This window comes from Scyliorhinus canicula, chromosome 18 (genome assembly GCF_902713615.1).
Source record: "Scyliorhinus canicula chromosome 18, sScyCan1.1, whole genome shotgun sequence".
Lineage (NCBI taxonomy): Eukaryota > Metazoa > Chordata > Chondrichthyes > Carcharhiniformes > Scyliorhinidae > Scyliorhinus > Scyliorhinus canicula.
The window spans coordinates 64,063,410-64,084,860 of record NC_052163.1 but is presented as its reverse complement, the minus strand read 5'-3'; the positions used below and the strand labels follow the sequence as shown (position 1 = coordinate 64,084,860).

Sequence of the window (21,451 nt, the reverse complement as noted above, 5' to 3'; positions counted from 1 at the left end):
CTCAGCAGGTTTCCCACTTTCCCGGGCGCTGTACTTTAGATTAGGATTCAAGGCTTCCTGCAACTCAAACTTGGCCAAACCTCCAAACTCCTTCCCGTCCCCCGTAACACCACCCACCCCCGCCCTGTAGACACCATTGCACCAACACACTCTTACAGAGTTAATGGGCTGGATTTTCCGGTTCCCCCCCCCCCCCCCCCCCCAGCTCTGTGTTTGTCATCCAATCACCGTGCGCTGCCAGTGGGATTCTCTCTTCCCACCACTTGTGAATGAGATTTCCCTTTGATGCCACTCCATATCTCCGGGAAACCCATGGGCGGTGGTGCGTTGCTGGAGGGAAAAGTGAATCGCCAGGCCGGAGAATTCCAGCCAATATAAGGATTATGAACTCTTTGAGGTGGGCAGGTTAGAAACATATTTACCTCCCCCTGACCCCCACATGCATTGGCTGCCACTTTTGCCAGGAGTAATGGGCCCCTCACAGGCTGTGATTAGGAAATGCTCAGGAGGTCTCAGCACAGGGTCAGTTGGTCACCCTCTCATCTGAGTGACAAGGTGGAGGGTTCAGTTCCAATTCCATAGGCTCGAGGATAAAATCCAGGCTGATGCTCCAACACAGTGCTGAAAGAGTGCTGCACTATCCAATGGGCCATCTTTCAGATGAGTTGTTGGATCAAGGTCCTGAGTGCAAATTGGGAGCCACATTTCCAACAATACCACACTTCAAAAATATTTAATGGAGTGTATAATGCTTTGGGAAATGTGCTGTGGTCGCCAAAGAGACAAGTTCATTCTTCCTTTGGCAACCATTCACATTGAGGTTAAAGGTCAGCCCTATCTGATTTGTTAGTTTGATGAGACACTAAATTGAGGCTTTGTCTGCTGCTGACAGTGATGCAGGAAGATATTAAGGATCCATAGCGTTCCTGGCAGGAACAAAGAGTTCACCTGGTGTACTGGCCAACATTCCTCCCTCTACCAATGCAAATTAAAACAGATTAATTAGCCAGTAACCGATTCGCTGTTTGTGAGCTCCGGTTGGGTACAAAATGGCTGCCACATTTTGTATTAATAACCATCATAGAACTGCAGCCATTCCTGAGTGAGATGATAAACCTCTAAGGAAGCAAAGAAAACGCATTTATACAGAAAGCAAAGTGAGATGTTTTGATTTAGTGATGTTGGTTAGGAGATAAGTGTCAACTCCCCTGCTCTTCTTTGAATGCACCCACCTGAGTGAGGAGACACGGCCTCTGTTAGATTGTTATGTTATTTGCAAAGAGCTAGGAATTATTGCAATGTGGATGTACATCCAGCGTGCCACATTTACTGCTATGCAGCAGTCAGTTTCCAAGTTACAATGTTATGAGTCCAGTAGCCACATGGAAATCCAGCATTTTGAGTCTAAAATTAAGATTGTGTTAAGCTTCTTGGAACTAAAACCGCCTCAGTTCAATGTCTCGGCTGAAAGACAGCACCTCTGACAGTGCAACATTCCCCTCAGTCCACAGTGGAGTGTTAGGCCGGAAAATGTACTCAAGGTTCTGGAATATGACTGGAGTTAGAATGGGAACTTATCCACTCTGATCCAAGAATGGTAGTTTAACTACTGAGCTTCAGGGAAGCTTAGGGTGATCTCTGGTCCCCCAACCGTGTGTTCCTCAGCAGCGTGCTGTTCGCTGGAAGTTGGATTCTCCACTCTACTCCCACTGCTTGTCAATGGGATTTCCCATTGAAACCACCGGGACACCCGTGGGCCCGTGGGCGGGGGTGTGCTGCCAGCGGGGAAAGAGGATCCCAATGGCTGGAAAATTTCGGCCTTCATCTTCTTTTCATTAATGTGATTATGAGTTGGAGGTGGTTCCATTGAAGACTGAACATCCAGTGGGTGGTGGGGGGAGATGACCTGAGGGAGTAAGGAGTTTCATTGGCAGGGATGTGAGGGAGAATCTTTCCCACACAGTAGAAAGCCCTCAATCCTGATGTCTCCCTTTCTCAGGTAACACTGTTCTCCATGTTCTGGTGCTCCAACCAAAAGGTCCCCTCATCCCACAGATGTATGATTTAATTCTGTCCTACGACAAACCGGAGAATGAGACTGCAGTTGACATGATCGTCAATAGGTACAGACTGACCCCCATCAAACTTGCAGCTGTCGAAGGGAATATTCAGGTCAGGAACTTCTGTTCTTCTATAAATTGCCTCTGTCCATATTTGTCTCCTATTCTCTCCTCATGGCATTGATGATACGGTTCCACTGATACTGCATGTTCCATCACGTTGTCCATGTGATGCTCTTTGTGTTCAAACCTAGCAAGTGAATGTTGGGAGGAAATCCAACAATGCCAGTGTCACTACCAAAACTGCCGTTGTCCACTCCCAAAAGTTTCACACTCTCTGACGTTCCAGGAGAGGAAAGAAAAATCGCAACAATCAGAGATTGAGGACAGTGACAGATTTGTCTTTCCTTTTCTGGAGGGTTAGAAATGCAAAGTGTGGTGAATTATAAATACTAATAATCCACACTGTATTGTACAACATGTGTTGAGCCTGTTGTATTGGATCACGTGTAGTTGCGCGGCTCTATCCATAGGGGGAGATGAGGAGCTTGTATTGGGCTCCACCCTTGGCTCCGCCCATGGCTTGACCCATGGCTCCTCCCCTTAACCGAATGTATAAAGGTTGATGCTGAGAGTCTGCCTGCCAGTTCATCTGGAGTTCATCTCGTCACAGGCAGGCTCTGTTGTAAGACGATTAAAACCACTGTTCACTTCTAACCACGTGTCGCGTAAATTGTTGGTCTCATCACAAAGCAAAGGAGTCATGGTTAACTTTCCTAAAACCTTGGTTAATACTGAAACCTGGAGAATCTGCAAGCAAGATTTACATGGATATTGTGGTGTTCATTGAGTTGCTTATTTAGGATGGTTGGCGTACTGTTCCACAAGGACCACAGTATAGCTTTGACTTGAACAAAACTATGATTTAATTTACACTACTAAATTGGGTTTTGGCACTAAGTCCTTATCAGAATACAGAATGGATCAATAACATCTAAATACACTCACCTACTGCTAACCTCAGTCACTGGTATACCTATAATCTAACCTTCTCACACTAACTGCTCTGATGACCTTCCCTCGCTATCTCCTGCTGACACTCCTCCCCGAAGGTCTAGCATCACTGCTTCATATAGTCCTCTCTGCGGCTCCCTCTAGTGGCTATTCATGGTACTACATTAACCCATGTAATGCTGACAGTTATGATAATACCACAGATATGAGAACTGAGAAGTTATAACTATCAGAAAAGGGGCTCTTTTCACTTGAAAAGAGAAGACAAAGATGGGGCGGAATTCAACCGAATGATTTAGAAGTGTCATTTTGGGTGAGTTTGACAGGGTGTTTCCGGTCAGCGTTTTGGGTGAGATCCACACCGGTATTCACCCACAATTAGGGTGCAATGATATGGAAAAGTTTCTAAGTGTGGTGGCGAGTGGGAACTGCCACGATCTCCCGGCGTTTGGCCCGGCGAGGCCATCAACGGTACAAAACATTAATGTCCACTTATTGAGGCCCCAAGGGCTTCACGCCACAAATGATGGTCTTGCCGGCTGATTCACTGGAACTGCACTCGCCAGCCTCCTGCTGACAAGGGACAGCAGCACCTAAACCGATCCTGCACAGCCAACCCCATTCAGCTCACAGCCATGCCTCCAGGATGACCAACCCCATGAATTGGGATGCCAGACGGGATGCCCTGTTCCCCCGAGAGTCTCGGAGGGTCAGCCACAGGGCAGCCAATGCCACCTGGGAGGAAGTGGCAGCGGCCGACAGCTCAGGGAGTGTGACCAGGAGGACTGGCACCCAGTGCCGCAAGAAGATCAACGACTTACACCGGGCCACACGGGGGTTTAGTTGGAAGCGGGCCCCGATCCACCCCACCCCCATGAGAATATGGCCAGCACTGTTTCGTGCCCCGGCCCCCACATGTCCAGCAGTGCCGCCCACAGCACCCCCCCTCCATACTCCCCATTCCACCCACCGGAAACATGCCATCTCCACAACCTCCCACCCCCAAACCTGCCCACGTTGAACGATGCGTGTGGCTAACGATGTCCCCTCTGTGTCCCTGCAGGAGAAGTTGGCCCACAACAGACGGGAGATGGCCCAGATGGGCAGTAGGGAAGTAGACATCAGAGGCTGGATACTCCACAGCCCCGCGTCAAAATCGTGTTTAGCGTGGGGGCGGAGAATCCATTTTCACGCTGAAATCAGGCCTGGCGCCGATCCGACGATTCTCTGAGACCCAAGAATAGGCATGTTCGTTGGGTACTCCGCCCGGCTGGGGGGCCATAGCCAGAGGCCCATCCAGCGATCCTCTGCTCCCAACCGGACAAGTTCCCGACTGCGTGGTTCTAACCACCTATTGCCGTTCGGGAAGCTCGCATGGCAGCTGTAGACTCAGTCTGCGACGGCCCTGGTGGGGGCTGGAGGGATCGGACACCAGGAGGGGGGGCCTTATGGGTGGCCGGGGGACAGATCGAGCCGGTTGGATCTTCGGGCGCGCGGCCAATTGGGGAGGCCTCCGCGGTGCAAGTCCGCCAAACCAGAAGTGTGGGAGCAGTATCCGCAGCTAAAGCTGTGTGAATGGCTCTGGGTCCCTGCAAGCCCCCTGAAGCTGAGTGTATTAGCTGATCTGTTTAATCAGAAACTCGGGAGTGAAACGCCAGTGTTTTTACGCCGGCTGCAGAGTCCTCAACCCCTGTGAGGAATGAACCCTGGAGGTTATTGATGTGGCTAAGGACAAATCTGTCACCAATGTAGAAATCGGCATTCGGTGCAGATGGTAGGATGCACTGGCCCCCACCCAGGTGACCTGTCACATGTGAGTTGATATTGCCATATTGACTGACCCATCCCTCCCACTGAACACATGTCCATTCTCCTGCACCATCCTCGTCTGATGGTGCCGGCCCACCTGGGGTGCCCCCCAACTCCCCCCGCCTCCTATGAGAACACCTCGGAGGAGAGCTCCAGGAATGCCACCATCGATGCGTCACAGCTGTCATCCACGCCCTCCACCTGCACAGAGACACACACCTCGGTGGGCAATGGTAGTGGTCGGGCTTCTGGGGCATATTATGGTGAGCAGCTCACAGTTACTGATGCACATCAGACGGGGGCAGGAAAGCACAGGCGAATCAAGAGTCAGAGGTCTGCTGGATCAGAGGGCAGCACGGTAGCATTGTGGATAGCACAATTGCTTCACAGTTCCAGGGTCCCAGGTTCGATTCCTACTTGGGTCACTGTCTGTGCGGAGTCCGCACATCCTCCCCGTGTGTGCGTGGGTTTCCTCCGGTTTCCTCCCACAGTCCAAAGATGTGCGGGTTAGGTGGATTGGCCATGATAAATTGTCCTTAGTGTACAAAATTGCCCTTAGTGTTGGGTGGGGTTACTGGGTTATGGGGTAGGGTGGAGGTGTTGACCTTGGGTAGGGTGCTCTTTCCAAGAGCCAGTGCATACTCGATGGGCCGAATGGCCTCCTTCTGCACTGTAAATTCTATGATAATCTATGATATGCTGGGCCTCTGGACCAGGTTTACCCGGAGATGGTGCTGACACTTGAGTGCGGTCGAGAGATTGAGAGGGGGGTTGTCAGCGACCCTCCAGCAGGTCCATAGTCGAATAGAGGAGTCCGGAGGCTACGGGTACAGGAGATGGCACCGGTAATGCATGGCACCGAGGCCAGTACTATTAGGGTGGTGACTGCAGTGGAGAGTATGGTGTGCAACGTTGGCAGCATGTGTGGAGGTGTACAGGGCGTGAATCAATCAGTGTCAGCCATTGCTGAGCGCCTTGACAACGTGTCCCAGTCACTGGGAGACGTGAGCCAGTATCAAGAGGACCTTGACGAGACACTGCGGGACATGTTCCAGTCTCAAACTGATTGCAAACAGATTAGCGACTGGTGTGGTTCTCGAATTTGGCCTCTCCCGCATTTTACCGGCCCCGTCGCACTCTTGCTTTAGCACAGCGTAGCCATTAAATTACACCCTTCGTCATTTTTTGGGGCCTTGGTGAGTTTCGCCCGGGTCCAGCCCATGCTAAAAAAAGTTTTCATCACTGGGGAGCTGCACTCACCGGCAAGACTGGCTCCTCCGAGATCAGGCCGCCATTTTGCCCCGATCTCTAAGTAAGTTTGAGGGTCCCTTACAACCCACACCCATGGCAATTTCACCCCCCCCCCCCCCCCCACACAAACATGGCTATAACACCACACCCTCCCAAGTGAGGACACCCCACTATGATTTCAGGACTCCCCACCCCCCTTTCATCCCACCTTTTCAGGATCCCCACCCTTAAACCTCCCCCCCCCCAACCTTTATGAGGCCTTTTCAAACCGCCCTTCACCCCTCCGCCCTCCATACCACCCCTCATCCCCCCATTCATGGGCATGGCTTCCCTTGGCCCCAGACCCTTGGCAGTGCCACCTGGGCACCCTGTCACTTTCTCTGCCAGATTAGCTGTGCCACCCAGGTACCTTAACAATGTAGAGTGACAGGGCTAAGGTGCCTGTGTGCCAGAAGGCAAGCCAAGGGGCCAGCCAGCCCTATCTCCGATCACCCAGAGGTCTCCAGTGGCCTTGGAGACCTCCCAGATATCGTTACAACTGGTTCTCATTTGTGTGGTCCAGTGTTAAATGGCGCCCTGGCAGGTTCTTGCTGAGCAGGCCAGTAGTTTCCGGGCACCAGGAAAATCTAACGCATGCATATTTAAATGAGCCTAATTGCTAATTTAAATATGCTGATCTGGATCTCACCCACTGAGGGTGAGATCCAGATTGCATGTCTCGTGAGGTTGGGTTGAATCCGCGTGTGGTGAACACCACTAGTGGTATATTATCTGTATTATAGCACTGCCCATATATTAGAGGTACGATGGTAAATCCCTGCCTGCTGGCTCCGCCCAGTAGGCGGCGTCTAAAAGTGTGTGCTCTCCTGCGCTGCAGCCATTCTGGTTCCAGCTACAGGAGGCACAACATCTTGCTCAATAAAGCCTCGATTGTTCCACCTCGTCTCGTGGTAATTGACGGTACATCACTGCAAGACATCTCAAGCGTCGCAAATCTCACGAGGGGCCTCTCGCGAGATTCAACGGCCTCATCACGACACCGAGTCAGGCGCAATAAGGCTGATAAATCTCACCCACGATCTAATAGATGTCTTTCAAACGCTGAAAGAGTTTAATGGCCGGACACTGAGATGATGCTTCCAACTTTGGTGGAGACTGAAGCTAGGCATCAGAATTATAGGATGGGTTTTTCCACAGTGGGAGATGGCGCGCCTTTCGTTGGCAGTGGGATTCCCTGCTCCCGCCACTGTCAATGGGAATTCCAATTGAAGCCACCCCATGCCACTGAGAAACCCATGGCGGGGTGCACTGCCGGTTGGACCAGAGAATTCCCAATGGGAAACCACATTGGCCAGCTGGCGAGACAGAGAATCCTGGGGGCCCACCGTACCAGGAGTCTGGTGCAGCGGGGCGGGAATCCCACCCAGGATATATGGATTAGATGAAGAGGGTTGGGATAATGCTCATGTGGAATATAAATGCAAGCACAGAACATCTTCTTTCTGTGCATTCGACTCCTCACATCCCTTCATCCAGAGAATTGACATCAATCGTAGCTCTCCAACTGAGCTCAACTAACTCGACATTGACCGAAGAGAAGACCTGTCTTTGGCCTGGTTCAGTTTCACGCCAAGTAATACCTTCAACAATTGGGACATTAGGCACCCTTCTACAGTGCAAAAGGATGCCATTCGGCCCATCGAGTGTGCACCCACTCTCCAAAAGAGCACTCTGCTTTTAAAAAACGACAGAGCAGACTTGGAAATGAATATACACAAATCTCAAACGAATGCCAAGCAGTTGGGTGGTGGTCAAGGACAAGAAGAGCCCTATCCTGCAACCCCACGCATTGATCATGGCCAATCCACCTAACCTTCACATCTTTGGAATGTGGGAGGAAACCGGAGCACCCAGAGGAAACCCACAAAGATAAGACCATAAGACATAGGAGTGGAAGTAAGGCCATTCGGCCCATCGAGTCCACTCCGCCATTCAATCATGGCTGATGAGCATTTCAACTCCACCTACCAGCATTCTCCCCGTAGCCCTTAATTCCTCGCGACATCAAGAATTTATCTATCTCTGCCTTGAAGCCATTTAGCGTCCCGGCCTCCACTGCACTCCGCGGCAATGAATTCCACAGGCCCACCACTCTCTGGCTGAAGAAATGTCTCCGCATTTCTGTTCTGAATTTACCCCCTCTAATTCTAAGGCTGTGCCCACGGGTCCTCGTCTCCTCGCCTAACGGAAACAGTTTCTTTGTGTCCACCCTTTCTAAGCCATGTATCATCTTGTAAGTTTCTATTAGATCTCCCCTTAACCTTCTAAACTCCAATGAATACAATCCCAGGATCCTCAGCCGTTCATCATATGTTAGACCCGCCATTCCAGGGATCATCCGTGTGAATCTCCGCTGGACACGCTCCAGTGCCAGTATGTCCTTCCTGAGATGTGGGGCCCAAAACTGGACACAGTACTCCAAATGGGGCCTAACCAGAGCCTTATAAAGGCTCAGTAGCACATCGCTGCTTTTATATTCCAGCCCTCTTGAGATAAATGACAACATTGCATTCGCTTTCTTAATCACAGATTCAACCTGCATGTTTACCTTTAGGGAATCCTCGACTAGCACTCCCAGATCCCTTTGTACTTTGGCATTATGAATTTTCTCACCGTTTAGAAAGTAGTCTATGCTTGGATTCTTTTTTCCAAAGTGCAAGACCTCACATTTTCTCACGTTGAATTGCATCAGCCATTTCCTGCACCACTCTCCCAAACTGTCTAGATCCTTCTGCAGCCTCCCCACTTCCTCAGCACTACCTGCCTGACCACCTAACTTCGTATCATCGGCAAACTTCGCTAGAATGCCCCCAGTCCCTTCATCCAGATCATTAATATATATGGCGCGGGCAGCACGGTGGCCGAGTGGTTAGCGCAACCGCCTCACGGCGCTGAGGTCCCAGGTTCGATCCCGGCTCTGGGTCACTGTCCGTGTGGAGTTTGCACATTCTCCCCATGTCTGCGTGGGTTTGACCCCCACAACCCAAAAATGTGCAGAGTAGGTAGATTGGCCACGCTAAATTGCCCCCTTAATTGGAAAAGATAATTGGGTAATCTAAATTTTAAAAAAAAAATATATATATATATATATATGGTGAACAGCTGCGGCCCCAATACTGAACCCTGTGGGACACCGCTGGCCACCGGCTGCCATTCCGAAAAATAACCTTTTATCCCAACTCTCTGCCTTCTGTCAGACAGCCAATCCTCAACCCATGCCAGTAGCTCACCTCAAACACCATGGGCCTTCACCTTACTCAGCAGCCTCCTGTGTGGCACCTTATCAAAGGCCTTTTGGAAATCCAGATAGACCACATCCACTGGGTTTCCCTGGTCTAACCTACTTGTCACCTCCTCAAAGAATTCTAACAGGTTCGTCAGGCACGACCTCCCCTTACTAAATCCATGTTGACTTGTTCTAATCCGACCCTGCTCTTCCAAGAATTTAGAAATCTCATCCTTAACGATCGATTCTAGAATTTTACCAACAACCGAGGTTAGGCTAATTGGCCTATAATTTTCCATCTTTTGTCTTGATCCTTTCTTGAACAAGGGGGTTACAACAGCGATCTTCCAATCGTCCGGGACTTTCCCTGACTCCAGTGATTTTTGAAAGATCTCAACCAACGCTTCCGCTATTTCTTTAGCCACCTCTCTCAGAACTCTAGGGTGTAGCACATCGGGGCCAGGAGATTTGTCAATTTTAAGACCTTTTAGCTTTTTTAGCACCATCTCTTTTGTAATGGCAACCATACTCAACTCAGCCCCCTGACCCTCTATAATTTTTGGGATATTACTCATGTCTTCCACTGTGAAGACAGATGCAAAGTACTTATTAAGTTCTCCAGCCATTTCCTCGTCTCCCATCACTAGCCTTCCGGAATCAGTTTGAATTGGCCCAATGTCTACTTTGGCCTGTTGTTTGTTTCTTATGTATTGAAAGAAACTTTTACTATCATTTCTTATATTACTGGCTAGCCTGCCTTCATATTTGATCCTCTCCTTCCTTATTTGTCTCTTTGTTAACCTCTGTTTGTTTTTGTAGCCTTCCCAATCTTCTGATTTCCCAGTGCTTTTGGCCATTTTATAGGATCTCTCTTTTTCTTTGATACATTTCCTGACCTCCTTTGTCAGCCATGGCTGTCTAATCCCTCCCCGGATAATCTTTCTTTTCTTGGGGATGAACCTCTGTACAGTGTCCTCAATTATGCATACAAACTCCTGCCATTTTTGCTCTGCTGTCTTCCCCACTAGGGTCTGCTTCCAGTCGATTTTCGCCAGTTCCTCTCTCATGCCCTCGTAATTACCTTTATTTACATCCGATTTTGCCTTCTCTCTTTCAAACTGCAGACTGAACTCAACCATATTATGATCGCTGCTTCCTAAGTGTTCCCTTACTTTAAGATCTTTTATAAAGTCTGGTTCATTACATAGCACTAGGTCCAGAATAGCCTGCTCCCTTGTGGGCTCCATGACAAGCTGTTCCAAAAAGCCATCTTGTAAGCATTCCATGAATTCCTTTTCTTTGGATCCACTGGCTACGTTATTTACCCAATCCACCTGCATATTGAAATCCCCCATGATCACCGTGACCTTGCCTTTCTGACATGCCTTTTCTATTTCCCGGTACATGTTGCGCCCCTGGTCCTGACCACTGTTAGGAGGTCTGTACATAACTCCCATTATGGTTTTTTTGCCTTTGTGGTTCCTCAATTCCACCCACACAGACTCCACATCATCCGACCCTATGTCGTTTAGTGCCATAGATTTAATTTTGTTCTTAACTAACAAGGCAACCCCACCCCCTCGGCCCACCTCCCTGTCTTTTCGATAGGTTGTATATCCTTGGATGTTTAACTGCCAGTCCTGAACCCCCTGCAGCCATGTCTCTGTGATGCCTACCACATCATAATCATTCACGATGATCTGTGCCATTAGTTCGTCTACTTTGTTACAAATGCTACGAGCATTCAGGTAAAGTACCTTAATGCTAACTTTCTTATCATTACAGATATTGGAAGTCCTAAGATGTCCAAAGTTATCCTTCCTTTTTGTTGAATTCCTAGTCTGCATCAAGCTTAAATCCACCTGCCTACATGTTATCCTCCTGCGTATCTTGCCATTTAACTCCATGCTCCCTGTCGCTTTCACTTTCCCTTCCCCCAACTCAGAAGTTTAAAGTCCTACTGACCACCCTATTTATCCTCTTTGCTAGAACACTGGTTCCAGATCGGTTCAGGTGAAGACCGTCCCAACGGTACAGATCCCCCCGGTTCCAAAACTGATGCCAATGTCCCATGAAGTGGAATCCCTCTTTCCCACACCAATCCCTTAGCCACGTGTTTACTTCCCTAATTTTCTTGTCCCTATGCCAATTGGCACGTGGCTCGGGCAGTAATCCGGGGATTATGACCCTTGAGGACCTGTATTTCAATTTTCTTCCTAGTGCTTGATAGTCCCCGAACAGGTCCTCCACCCTAACTTTACCTATGTTGTTAGTCCCAACGTAGTCCAAGATACGGGGGGAGGATGTACAAACTCCACACAGACAGTCACCCAAGGTCGAAATCAAACCCGGATCCCTGGTGCTGTGAGGCAGCAGTGCTAACCACTGTCCAGTGTGCATTGTTATATGAGGAGCTGATTAAAGTCATAGAAAGCAGTTTGCACTCTATAATAATAATCTTCATTGTCACAAGTAGGCTTACATTAACATTGTAATGAAGTTACTATGAAAAGCCCCTGGTCGCCACATTCCGCCGCCTGTTCGGGTACACTGAGGGAGAATTCAGAATGTCCAATTCACCTAACAAGCACGTCTTTCGAGACTTGTGGGAGGAAACCGGAGCGCCCGGAGGAAATCTACGCAGACACAGGGAGAAAGTGCAGACTCCGCACAGACAGTGACACAAGCCGCGAATCGAACCTGGGACTCTGGTGCTGTGAAGCAACAGTGCTAAACACTGTGCTACTGTGCGCTTCAGCTTATTGAGAAAGGTTTTCAGAGGCAATCAAAGACGTCGGGAGCAAATGTTGCATCCTGTTTCTCTGGCTAACATGAGTGTGAGGCAGGCTTCAGAGACCAGGTGATCATTAGCTGCCCATCAATCCCATTAATGTCATACTGTCGTACATATATGTGACAGTGGGAAGCATGCGATAACGAGGCCATTTCTATTTCTATTTCTATGAAAGTCATTCTCTTTCCATTGAGGTTTGATGTTCTTGCTCTTTGTCAGATGTTCCAGCATCTGTTGCAGAGGAAGGTACAGGGTGTGCAACACCCCTATGGTCCCATCTCCAGCACTTACTACAACCTGTTTGAGATTGATTCCTGGAACGATGACTGCTCCGTGCTGCAACTAGTGGTCTCCAGTCAGACCAAGGAGGTAAATGGGAGAGTCCGGGGGATGTGAGCCATTCGGGAGATGAGGGACAGTGAAGGAAAATAACTGATATATTTTTACTCATCTGTCTCACTGCACAGGCCCTGAAGATTCTCCGCCTTTCCCCAGTGAAGGAGCTCCTCCACTTGAAGTGGAATAACTATGGGATGTATTATTTCCGGACCCTGGCGTTCCTGTACCTGGTCTACATTACCATCTTCACGTTCTGCTGTGCCTACCGCCCCCTGAAACCCAGGACTGAAAATGCCACCAGTGAGAAAGACTCCATGTTATATATTCCGAGAACACTGGAGGTTAGTGCAGTCCGCCACGGCCACACCACTTGCCCACCCTTCCCCAGACTCACACATCACCCCACAGAATCAACCTTCTTACATACAATGTACTCTGATTCGTGGCCACTTGCTTTTAAGTGGCTCAATTTTGTGTCAGCGTGAATTTTGTAGGAGGACCCAATGAAATCTGCGATCAGTCCACACCGGGAAAGGTCACTGGGGCAACAGTCTGTTAACAGAAGAGGCAGAACTCTGATAGAGTGGCAGTGAGATATATAGTAGTGAGGCAAATAGGGAGGGGTACAGTGGGATTTATAGAGAGGACTTGTGGGGTATATTGAGGCTCAGCTCATAACATTCTGGGTCCAATTTCCACTCCAGAAATTTAGAACAAACATTCCAGTGTGGTGTTGCACTGTCGGAGGTGCAGCCTATCTGGTGAGATATTATTCTGTTTGGGTAGATGTAGAAGATTCCATACCATTGTTTCAAAGAATGGCAAAGGGAGATATTCCTGATGGCCTGGCCAATATTTAAATATAAATAACAGATCATTTGGACATTATCACATCTTGTTTGTGGAACCTTGTTGCAAAGAAGGCAAATGGTATTTTGGCCTTCTTAGCAAGAGGATTTGAGGACAGGAGTAGGGCTGTCTATTTGCAAACATACAGGGCCTTGGTGAGACCACACCTGAAATATTTTGCGCAGTTTTGGCCTCCTTATCTGAGGAACAATGTTCTTGCTATCGAGGGAGTGCAGCAAAGGTTTACCAAACTGATTCCTGCGATGGAGGGACTGATGTATCAGGAGAGATTGAGTCGAGTAGGATTATATTCACTGGAGTTCAGAAAAATGAGGAGGCATCTCATAGAAACTTATAAAATTCTAACAGGACTAGACAGGGGAGACCCAGGGGGTCACAGTCTGAAGATATGGGTTAGGCCATTTAGGACGGAGATGAGGAGAAACTTATTCACCCAGAAAGTGGTCGGCCTGTGAAATTTGTTACCACAGGAAGTAATTGAAGCCCAAACATTGTGGGCGGGATTCTGTAAAATGGGGATTTGTCCCCATGCTGGCGTGAAAACTGCCGCCAACGACTCTGGCGTCAGCGGCCCCCGAAAGTGAGGAATTCTCACCTTTCTAGGGGGCTAGATTGCCACCAGAGTCGTACCCGCAGCTCCAGCCGGCAGGGACTGGCCCACGTGCGTGTAATGGCCGGCGTATTTCCGCGCATCTGCGGGGGTTCCCTTCTCCGTGCCGGCCTCTGGGCAACATGGCGGAGCCCTACAGGGGCCCGGCACAGAGTAAAGTAGGCTCCCACGGAACCAGCCCGCCCGCCAATCAGTAGGCCCCGATCGCGCGCTAGGCCACTGGGGGGGCCCCTCCCGGGGTCAATCACCCCCACCCCCCCCCCTCCAGGACGGTCCCCGCATACTCACCTTCCAGGTCCCGCCATGTGGGAGGTGAGTGATCCACGCCAGCGTGACTCGGCCAAACTCGTCGGCCACTCGGCTCATCGGGGCCCAGAGAATCGGCAGGGGCCACTGTCAACGGCCCCCGACTGGTGTGGTGGCGATCCCGCCGGCGCCCGAAAGGTGACGCCGGTGAATGGGGAAGCCGGCGTCAGGGTGGCGGGGCGCAATTCTCGCGCCCCTCCGGGGAATACCGCCTGTATGTTTTCAATAAGCAGTTAGATATCACGCTTAGGGCCAAAGGGATCAAAGGATATGGGAAAAGGTGGGATGAGGCTGTTGGGTTGGATAATCAGCCATGGTCATAATGAATGGCGGGGCAGACTCGAAAGGCCGAATGACGATGAGTCAGAATACAGGAGGGAGGTAGAGAACCTGGTGGAGTGGTGCAGCGACATCAATCTATCCATCAATGCCAGCAAAACTAAAGAGCTGGTCATTGACTTCAGGAAGCAAAGTGCTGTACACACCCTGTCAGCATTAACGGGGCCGAGGAAGAGATGGTTAGCAGTTTCAAATTCCTAGAGGTACACATCACCAAAAATCGGTCCTGGTCCACCCACATCGACGCTACTACCAAGAAAGCACAGAAGCGCCTATACTTCCTCAGGAAACTAAGGAAATTCGGCATGTCCACATTAACCCTTACCAATTTTTACAGATGCGCCATAGAAAGCATCCTATCTGGCTGCATCACATCCTGGTATGGCAGGAACATGCAGCATGTCGAATTGAGGGAGATACCAGAGGTTTGCTAATGCCAATGGACCCATATGCCATCAAGGGCCAGTTCCTTGAGCTGCAAAGAGGGAAGGATCAGAATTAATCTTCTCTATAGGATATGATTTTAAATGATTGGGGTACACAGTCATTTCCATTTCCATTAAACATACAATAATTACCTCAAAAAATAGTCTTAAGTAAAGTAAACACTGGTTCTGAAAACATGTGCCACTTTTGATCACTTTGGCAGGAAAGCTACATTACTCATGAAGACCATGTGCGACTAGTGGGTGAGATTATCAGTGTGGTCGGAGCTGTCATCATCCTTCAATTAGAGGTAAGGGACTGTCACATCTTTCCCGGCTGACTGAATCAATAAGGATGCTCAAATCCAAGTCGCCCGGTCACATGCTTTTACTGGACTAATTGGCTAGATTTTCCCATCAAAATAACAGTGAGGCTAATGGTGCTTGTCATTCATTTTTTTTTTTTTATAAATTTAGATTACCCAATTATTTTTTCCAATTAAGGGGCAATTTAGCGTGGCCAATCCACCTACTCTGCACATTTTTGGGTTGTGGGGGCGAAACCCACGCAGACACGGGGAGAATGTGCAAACTCCACACGGACAGTGACCCAGAGCCGGGATCGAACCTGGGACCTCAGCGCCATGAGGCGGTTGTGCTAACCACTAGGCCACCGTGCTGCCCGTGCTTGTCATTCATAAGGTGTAAGTCGTATCGCAATTTTATGGGAAAGGCAGATGTGCAGTTAAACTCAAAAATCCAATTTGTAAAGACATGCTGCGGGATTCTCCATCGGCGGGAACCTCCGCTTCGCTGGCAGGGTACCCATGCCCATGAGTCCCCCAATGGAGTGGAGTGGGCACAATGGGAAACCCCGGACGAGATTCTCCGCACTCCCGACGGTGCGGAGAATAGCGTGGCTCGTAAAATTTTACGGCCACGCTGTTCCGACGCCCTCCCACTATTCTCCCCCCCCCCCACGCCCAACTCCCGACACGAATCGCTGCTGCCGGTTTTTTACGGCCGGCAGCGATTCACAGCTGATAGATGGGCCGAGTTCCAAGCCCTTTACGGCTGTTTTTACGAATGGCAAACACACCTGGTCTGGCCGTTCGTAAAAACGGCCGTAAACGCACGCATTTTATAACCATGGCACCGATTGACACGGCAGTACCACGGCCGTGCCAAGGGTGTCATGGGCCCGCGATCGGTGGGCACCGATCGCGGGCAGCGGGCCCGATGCCCGCGCATTATTTGTCCTTCCGCCGCCCCGCAGTATCCATTCGCAGGGCAGCTGAGGGGCATCCCGGCCCGCGCATGCGCGGGTTTCGCGCAAATACGCGATGACGTCATCCGCGCATGCGCGAGTTGGAGTCTTCCAATCCGCGCGTGCGCGGCTGATGTCATATGACGCGTCAGCCGGCGCTAACTCGGGCAAGCGGGTTTAACGAAATTCGTTAAGCCCGTGATGCCGGAGCTTACGGCGTCGGGCTGCTAGCCCCGACCGGGGACCAGAATCGATTCCCGGTCGGGAAGGGGGGGGCTGGCGTCAAACCCGCCCGGATATGACGCCAGCCTTACGATTTCTCCCCATATGGGAGAATCTCGCCCCCCATTTGCCGGTCGCGGGAATGGAAGTCCCTATACAAGACCATGCTGGAAAGCAGGACTGACAGGACGGAGAATCCCACCCATTAGTTCTAAGAGGATATTTTACATATAGCCCCAAAACACAACGGGCGAGATTCTCCGCACTCCCAACGGTGCGGAGAATAGCGTGGCTCGTAAAATTTTACGGCCACGCTGTTCCGACGCCCTCCCGCTATTCTCCCCCCCCCCCCCCCCCCACGCCCAACTCCCAACACGAATTGCTGCCGCCGTTTTTTTACGGCCGGCAGCGATTCACAGCTGATAGATGGGCCGAGTTCCCAGCCCTTTACGGATGTTTTTATGAACGGCAAACACACCTGGTCTGGCCGTTTGTAAAAACGGCCGTAAACGCTCGCATTTTATAACCATGGCACCGATTGGCACGGCAGTACCACGGCCGTGCCAAGGGTGCCATGGGCCCGCGATCGGTGGGCACCGATCGCGGGCAGCGGGTCCGATGACCGCGCACTATTTGTCCTTCCGCCGCCCCGCAGTATCCATTCGCGGGGCGGCTGAGGGGCATCCCGGCCCGCGCATGCGCGGGTTTCGCGCAAATACGCGATGACGTCATCCGCGCATGCGCGGGTTGGAGTCTTCCAATCCGCGCGTGCGCGGCTGATGTCATATGACGCGTCAGCCGGCGCTAACTCGGGCAAGCGGGTTTAACGAAATTCGTTAAGCCCGTGATGCCGGAGCTTACGGCGTCGGGCTGCTAGCCCTGACCGGGGACCAGAATCGATTCCCGGCCGGGAAGGTGGGGGCTGGCGTCAAACCCGCCCGAGTTTGACGCCAGCCTTACGATTTCTCCCCATATGGGAGAATCTCGCCCAACAAATCTCCCAAATCCAGCACAGTACAGAGTAATCACCATTCCACATATTCACAAATGTTCTTTTTTTAAAGATTTTTATTGAATTTTACATTTGTACACTATACAGCAGATGATTGAGACGGTTATTATGTACAATTTACATGTTTAGTTTTCATCGGCCTTGCTCCCCCTCGTCCCCCATCCCCCCCATTTCCCCCTCCTCTCCTTTTTGTTATCCGAGCACTGTCTTAGGTCCTTTCTTCCATCGTAGATGTTATAGTCTTTCGCCATGTTTTTGTTGTTGTTGTCCCGATGGCACTCTTTGCTCTTTTCCCGTGTCCCCTCCTGGAGTTCCATGGGTTCCTCCCTTGCTGTCTGCTTTGTGTGATCCTATTGCCACCCATTGTCCCCCTTCCCCCTTTAACCAACATTGGCCTTGAACAGATGGATAAATTCCGACAGGTCTGCCAGCCAGTGGAAAGCTGTGGGAAGACCAGCAAACATTCATATAGTTGGTTCAGATTTTAATCATTGTGGTCGGCGTCTCCCTTCACACAGACAATGGTAGGATAAAAAGATAACAAAAAGAATAGGGGATCTGAAGACAACAGGATATTATGATCAAGACATGAGCACATGAAACCTATGGTGCACGCCTCTCTCCATAAGACAAAGCAACCCATTTGGAACATAGCTCATCCTCCCAATGCCTCTAGGCAATGAATGGGTACCCCAAGTGAAGGGGAACAACAGGATACCTACCACCCCATCACCAGGGCATCTCAGGACAGTATCCCCCTTGCCTCGCAACATGATAAGCGAAACCCTCTAAATCTAAATATATCAGAGCCTGTATCAACTTCTCACCTAACCAGATAAAAAAAATTGAAAGAGAGGGAGAAACACCAGGGTTAACCACTAAACATCAAACAAGGTCTAACAATGTACACCTTTGCAAAAGAGATACCAAAGACAGACCGGCGCAGCCTCATAAGAAACCTTACTTCCCCATGGGAGTCCAAGCCTCAAGAAGGAGCACAGTCTGGAAGTCCCGATACAAGACCACTTAAAGGAGAGCGACTTACTCCTCCACACAACCTAATAATAATCTTTATTAGTGTCACAAGTAGGCTTACATTAACACTATAATAAAGTTACTGTGAAAATTCCCCCGTGGCCACACTCTGGCGCCTGTTTGGGTACACAGAAGGAGAATTCAGAATGTCCAATTCACCTAACAAGCACGTCTTTCAGGACTTGTAGGAGGAAACCAGAGTGCCCAGAGGAAACACACGCAGAGAGACCGTGCGGACTCCACATAGACAGTGACCCAAGCTGAGAATCGTACCCAGGTCCCTGGCGCTGTGAAGCAACAGTGCTAAGCACTGTGATACCGTGCTCCCGACCCCCAACTGAAGAGGAGACCTACCCAGGAAACGCTATATATCCGAGATTCACCAAATACACATGGACGTGCACCCGTATATGTTTCCCCCAGCTCCAAAACACCAGAGGTGCCAACCACAAAAGAGAAAATAAAAAGGAGCGGAGTCATCGCTCAGATACATAGTCTGTCCGCATCTTCAGAGGAGACAAGCAAGGGTTCCATAATCCCAAAATAACAAAAATACCAAAAATAAACACAACACTAATAGTTCTAACTGGGAGTATGGAAGGATTTTCTTCACCCATAGTGAGGATTTACAAAGTCTTATCAAATACCGCTACACCAAATCTACCTACCTCCCTGCTGTGGTGCTGCTCATTTTCTCTGTAAACAAAATGAAGGGTACCTAAAAAAAAGTCTGCTCCTTAATTGTAGAAGCAAGGATTGCAGCCCATGTATAAATCAATACTAGATAAATACTGTACAACCCTTAGGATAGTATCACTGTCCACAGAGCTTGGAAAGGCCACAGCCATGAATAATCAGTAGTAACATCGAAAGTTCAAGATTATTGATGAATTGCCGGATAATATAACCCCACGGGGCAGTGCGGTGGCGCAGTGGTTAGCACTCCTGCCTCACGACACTGAGGACCCTAGTTCAAATCCTGCCCCGGGTCACTGTCCATGTGGAGTTATACATTCTCCCCTTGACTGCTTGGATCTCACCCCCACAACCTCCCCAAACAAATGTGCAGGGTAGGTGAATTGGCCACTCTAAATTGCCCATTAATTGGAAAAAAAATTGGGTATTCTAAATTTTGTAAAAAAAATAAAAATGAAAAATAATATAACCCCACAGAGCTTGGAAAGGCCACAGCAATGACAAGATCGTTGAGTGACAACCCAGGATCCATCCAGAGTTTCATCTATGCCCCTGCACCTCTGCCATGTCATCATCCCGAAGCCCCAGTAAAAAGACACCTAGGCCCCGGCATGTGGTGAAGTGTCTGGTGGTTCCAATCGACCCCAGGCCTCAAAGACTGACTACAAGGTGCTCCGACGAACTGAAAATGTCCAGCTTTCAAATCAAGATTGTGAAAACATGGCAGCCAGTTCTTAAATTCAGCCAGGAATTCATCCCCAGCTTCCCTCAGGACACCGGGCGCACAGAAACTTCTTCTCCGGAATCAACCGGGATGTTCGATATATGATGCAGGAGGATTTCCAAGGACTGATGTTGAGCCCCCACTGAGGAAACTGACAGGATTCTCTTCTCCACTTCATCCATTCTCTTTCGGATATTTTGCAAGTCGTCAAGGTGAGCACCAATATTCTGTGCCGGGAGCCAAGATCATCATCGACAACTTTGATTACAATAGCAGTCTTCACCTCGACGCCAATGGCATCGCCGAAGCATAGGCCCACTCACCAGCGAAACTGCCGATGCGAACTGGGCAGCAGCCTGGCCACCTCTGACCAATTCAATCAAACAAGGATTTTCTTGTCTTTACTCTCTCCCCACCGCCAAAATTTAACCAGGATCTTCCAGAAAGATAGCACAAATCATCCACATCAGGAACAAATAATTGTGGTTGTGCATCAGGATTTTTTAAAAGTTCAAAAATTGAGTAGCGGCAGAGCTTGCAATGATGCAGCGTTAAAACAGGTGATGTGTCCCCCCCCACCCCCCCCCCCCCCCCCCCACCCCCCACTCCAACCTACAAGTACTTCACTGCTAGCCAGCCTTTCTGTTACTGAGAATTACCTTTTACAAATGTGGAGTCACATTCCCTCAGGTTTTAACTGTTGGAGATTTAAAAAATGCAGTTTATTTCTGCCTATTTTACCTCCATTACTCCAATCCTCTTACTAAAGCATGCTGGAAATGTGGAATGAGAACAAAATATGTTAGAGATAGGGGCCTCACGGTAGCATGGTGGTTAGCATCAATGCTTCACAGCTCCAGGGTCCCAGGTTCGATTCCCGGCTGGGTCACTGTCTGTGTGGAGTCTGCACGTCCTCCCCGTGTGTGCGTGGGTTTCCTCCGGGTGCTCCGGTTTCCTCCCACAGTCCAAAGATGTGCGGGTTAGGTGGATTGGCCATGCTAAATTGCCCGTAGTGTAAGGTTAATGGGGGGATTATTGGGTTACGGGTATACGGGTTACGTGGGTTTAAGTAGGGTGATCATTGCTCGGCACAACATCGAGGGCCGAAGGGCCTGTTCTGTGCTGTACTGTTCTATGTTCCATATTCAGTTGGTCTGATCCGTGGAGAGGAAAATAGTGGTAATGGGCAAAATTCTCCCTTTGGGAAAGTAAGTGTTGATGCCGGGACTGAATTGCGTACAATTTATGTTCACATTGGGAGCGCTATTCAGGGAGAAATTCAGGACATGCCAATGGGCCAGCACTATGCTGGTGCGAATTCCAAGTGATTCCCAGCCCAGCAGGCTTTGTAACCGCTGAGGCAGGAGTTAATGGAAAAGAGCCTGGCAGCTG

The 21,451-nt window shown here is 49.8% G+C and overlaps 1 protein-coding gene across 1 annotated transcript in view; it reads left to right on the top strand.

The window, feature by feature from the left end:
* LOC119953719 (transient receptor potential cation channel subfamily V member 6-like) overlaps window positions 1-21,451 on the top strand; it is a gene marked incomplete at its 5' end in the record, with an annotated part of 155,606 nt that overhangs the window by 112,637 nt on the left and 21,518 nt on the right. Inside the window, 4 exons of the mRNA XM_038778267.1 lie at window positions 2,000-2,172; window positions 12,434-12,583; window positions 12,682-12,894; window positions 15,328-15,414. Coding sequence (XP_038634195.1) covers window positions 2,000-2,172; window positions 12,434-12,583; window positions 12,682-12,894; window positions 15,328-15,414 — 623 coding nt within the window. The remainder of the gene's footprint in view (window positions 1-1,999; window positions 2,173-12,433; window positions 12,584-12,681; window positions 12,895-15,327; window positions 15,415-21,451) is intronic.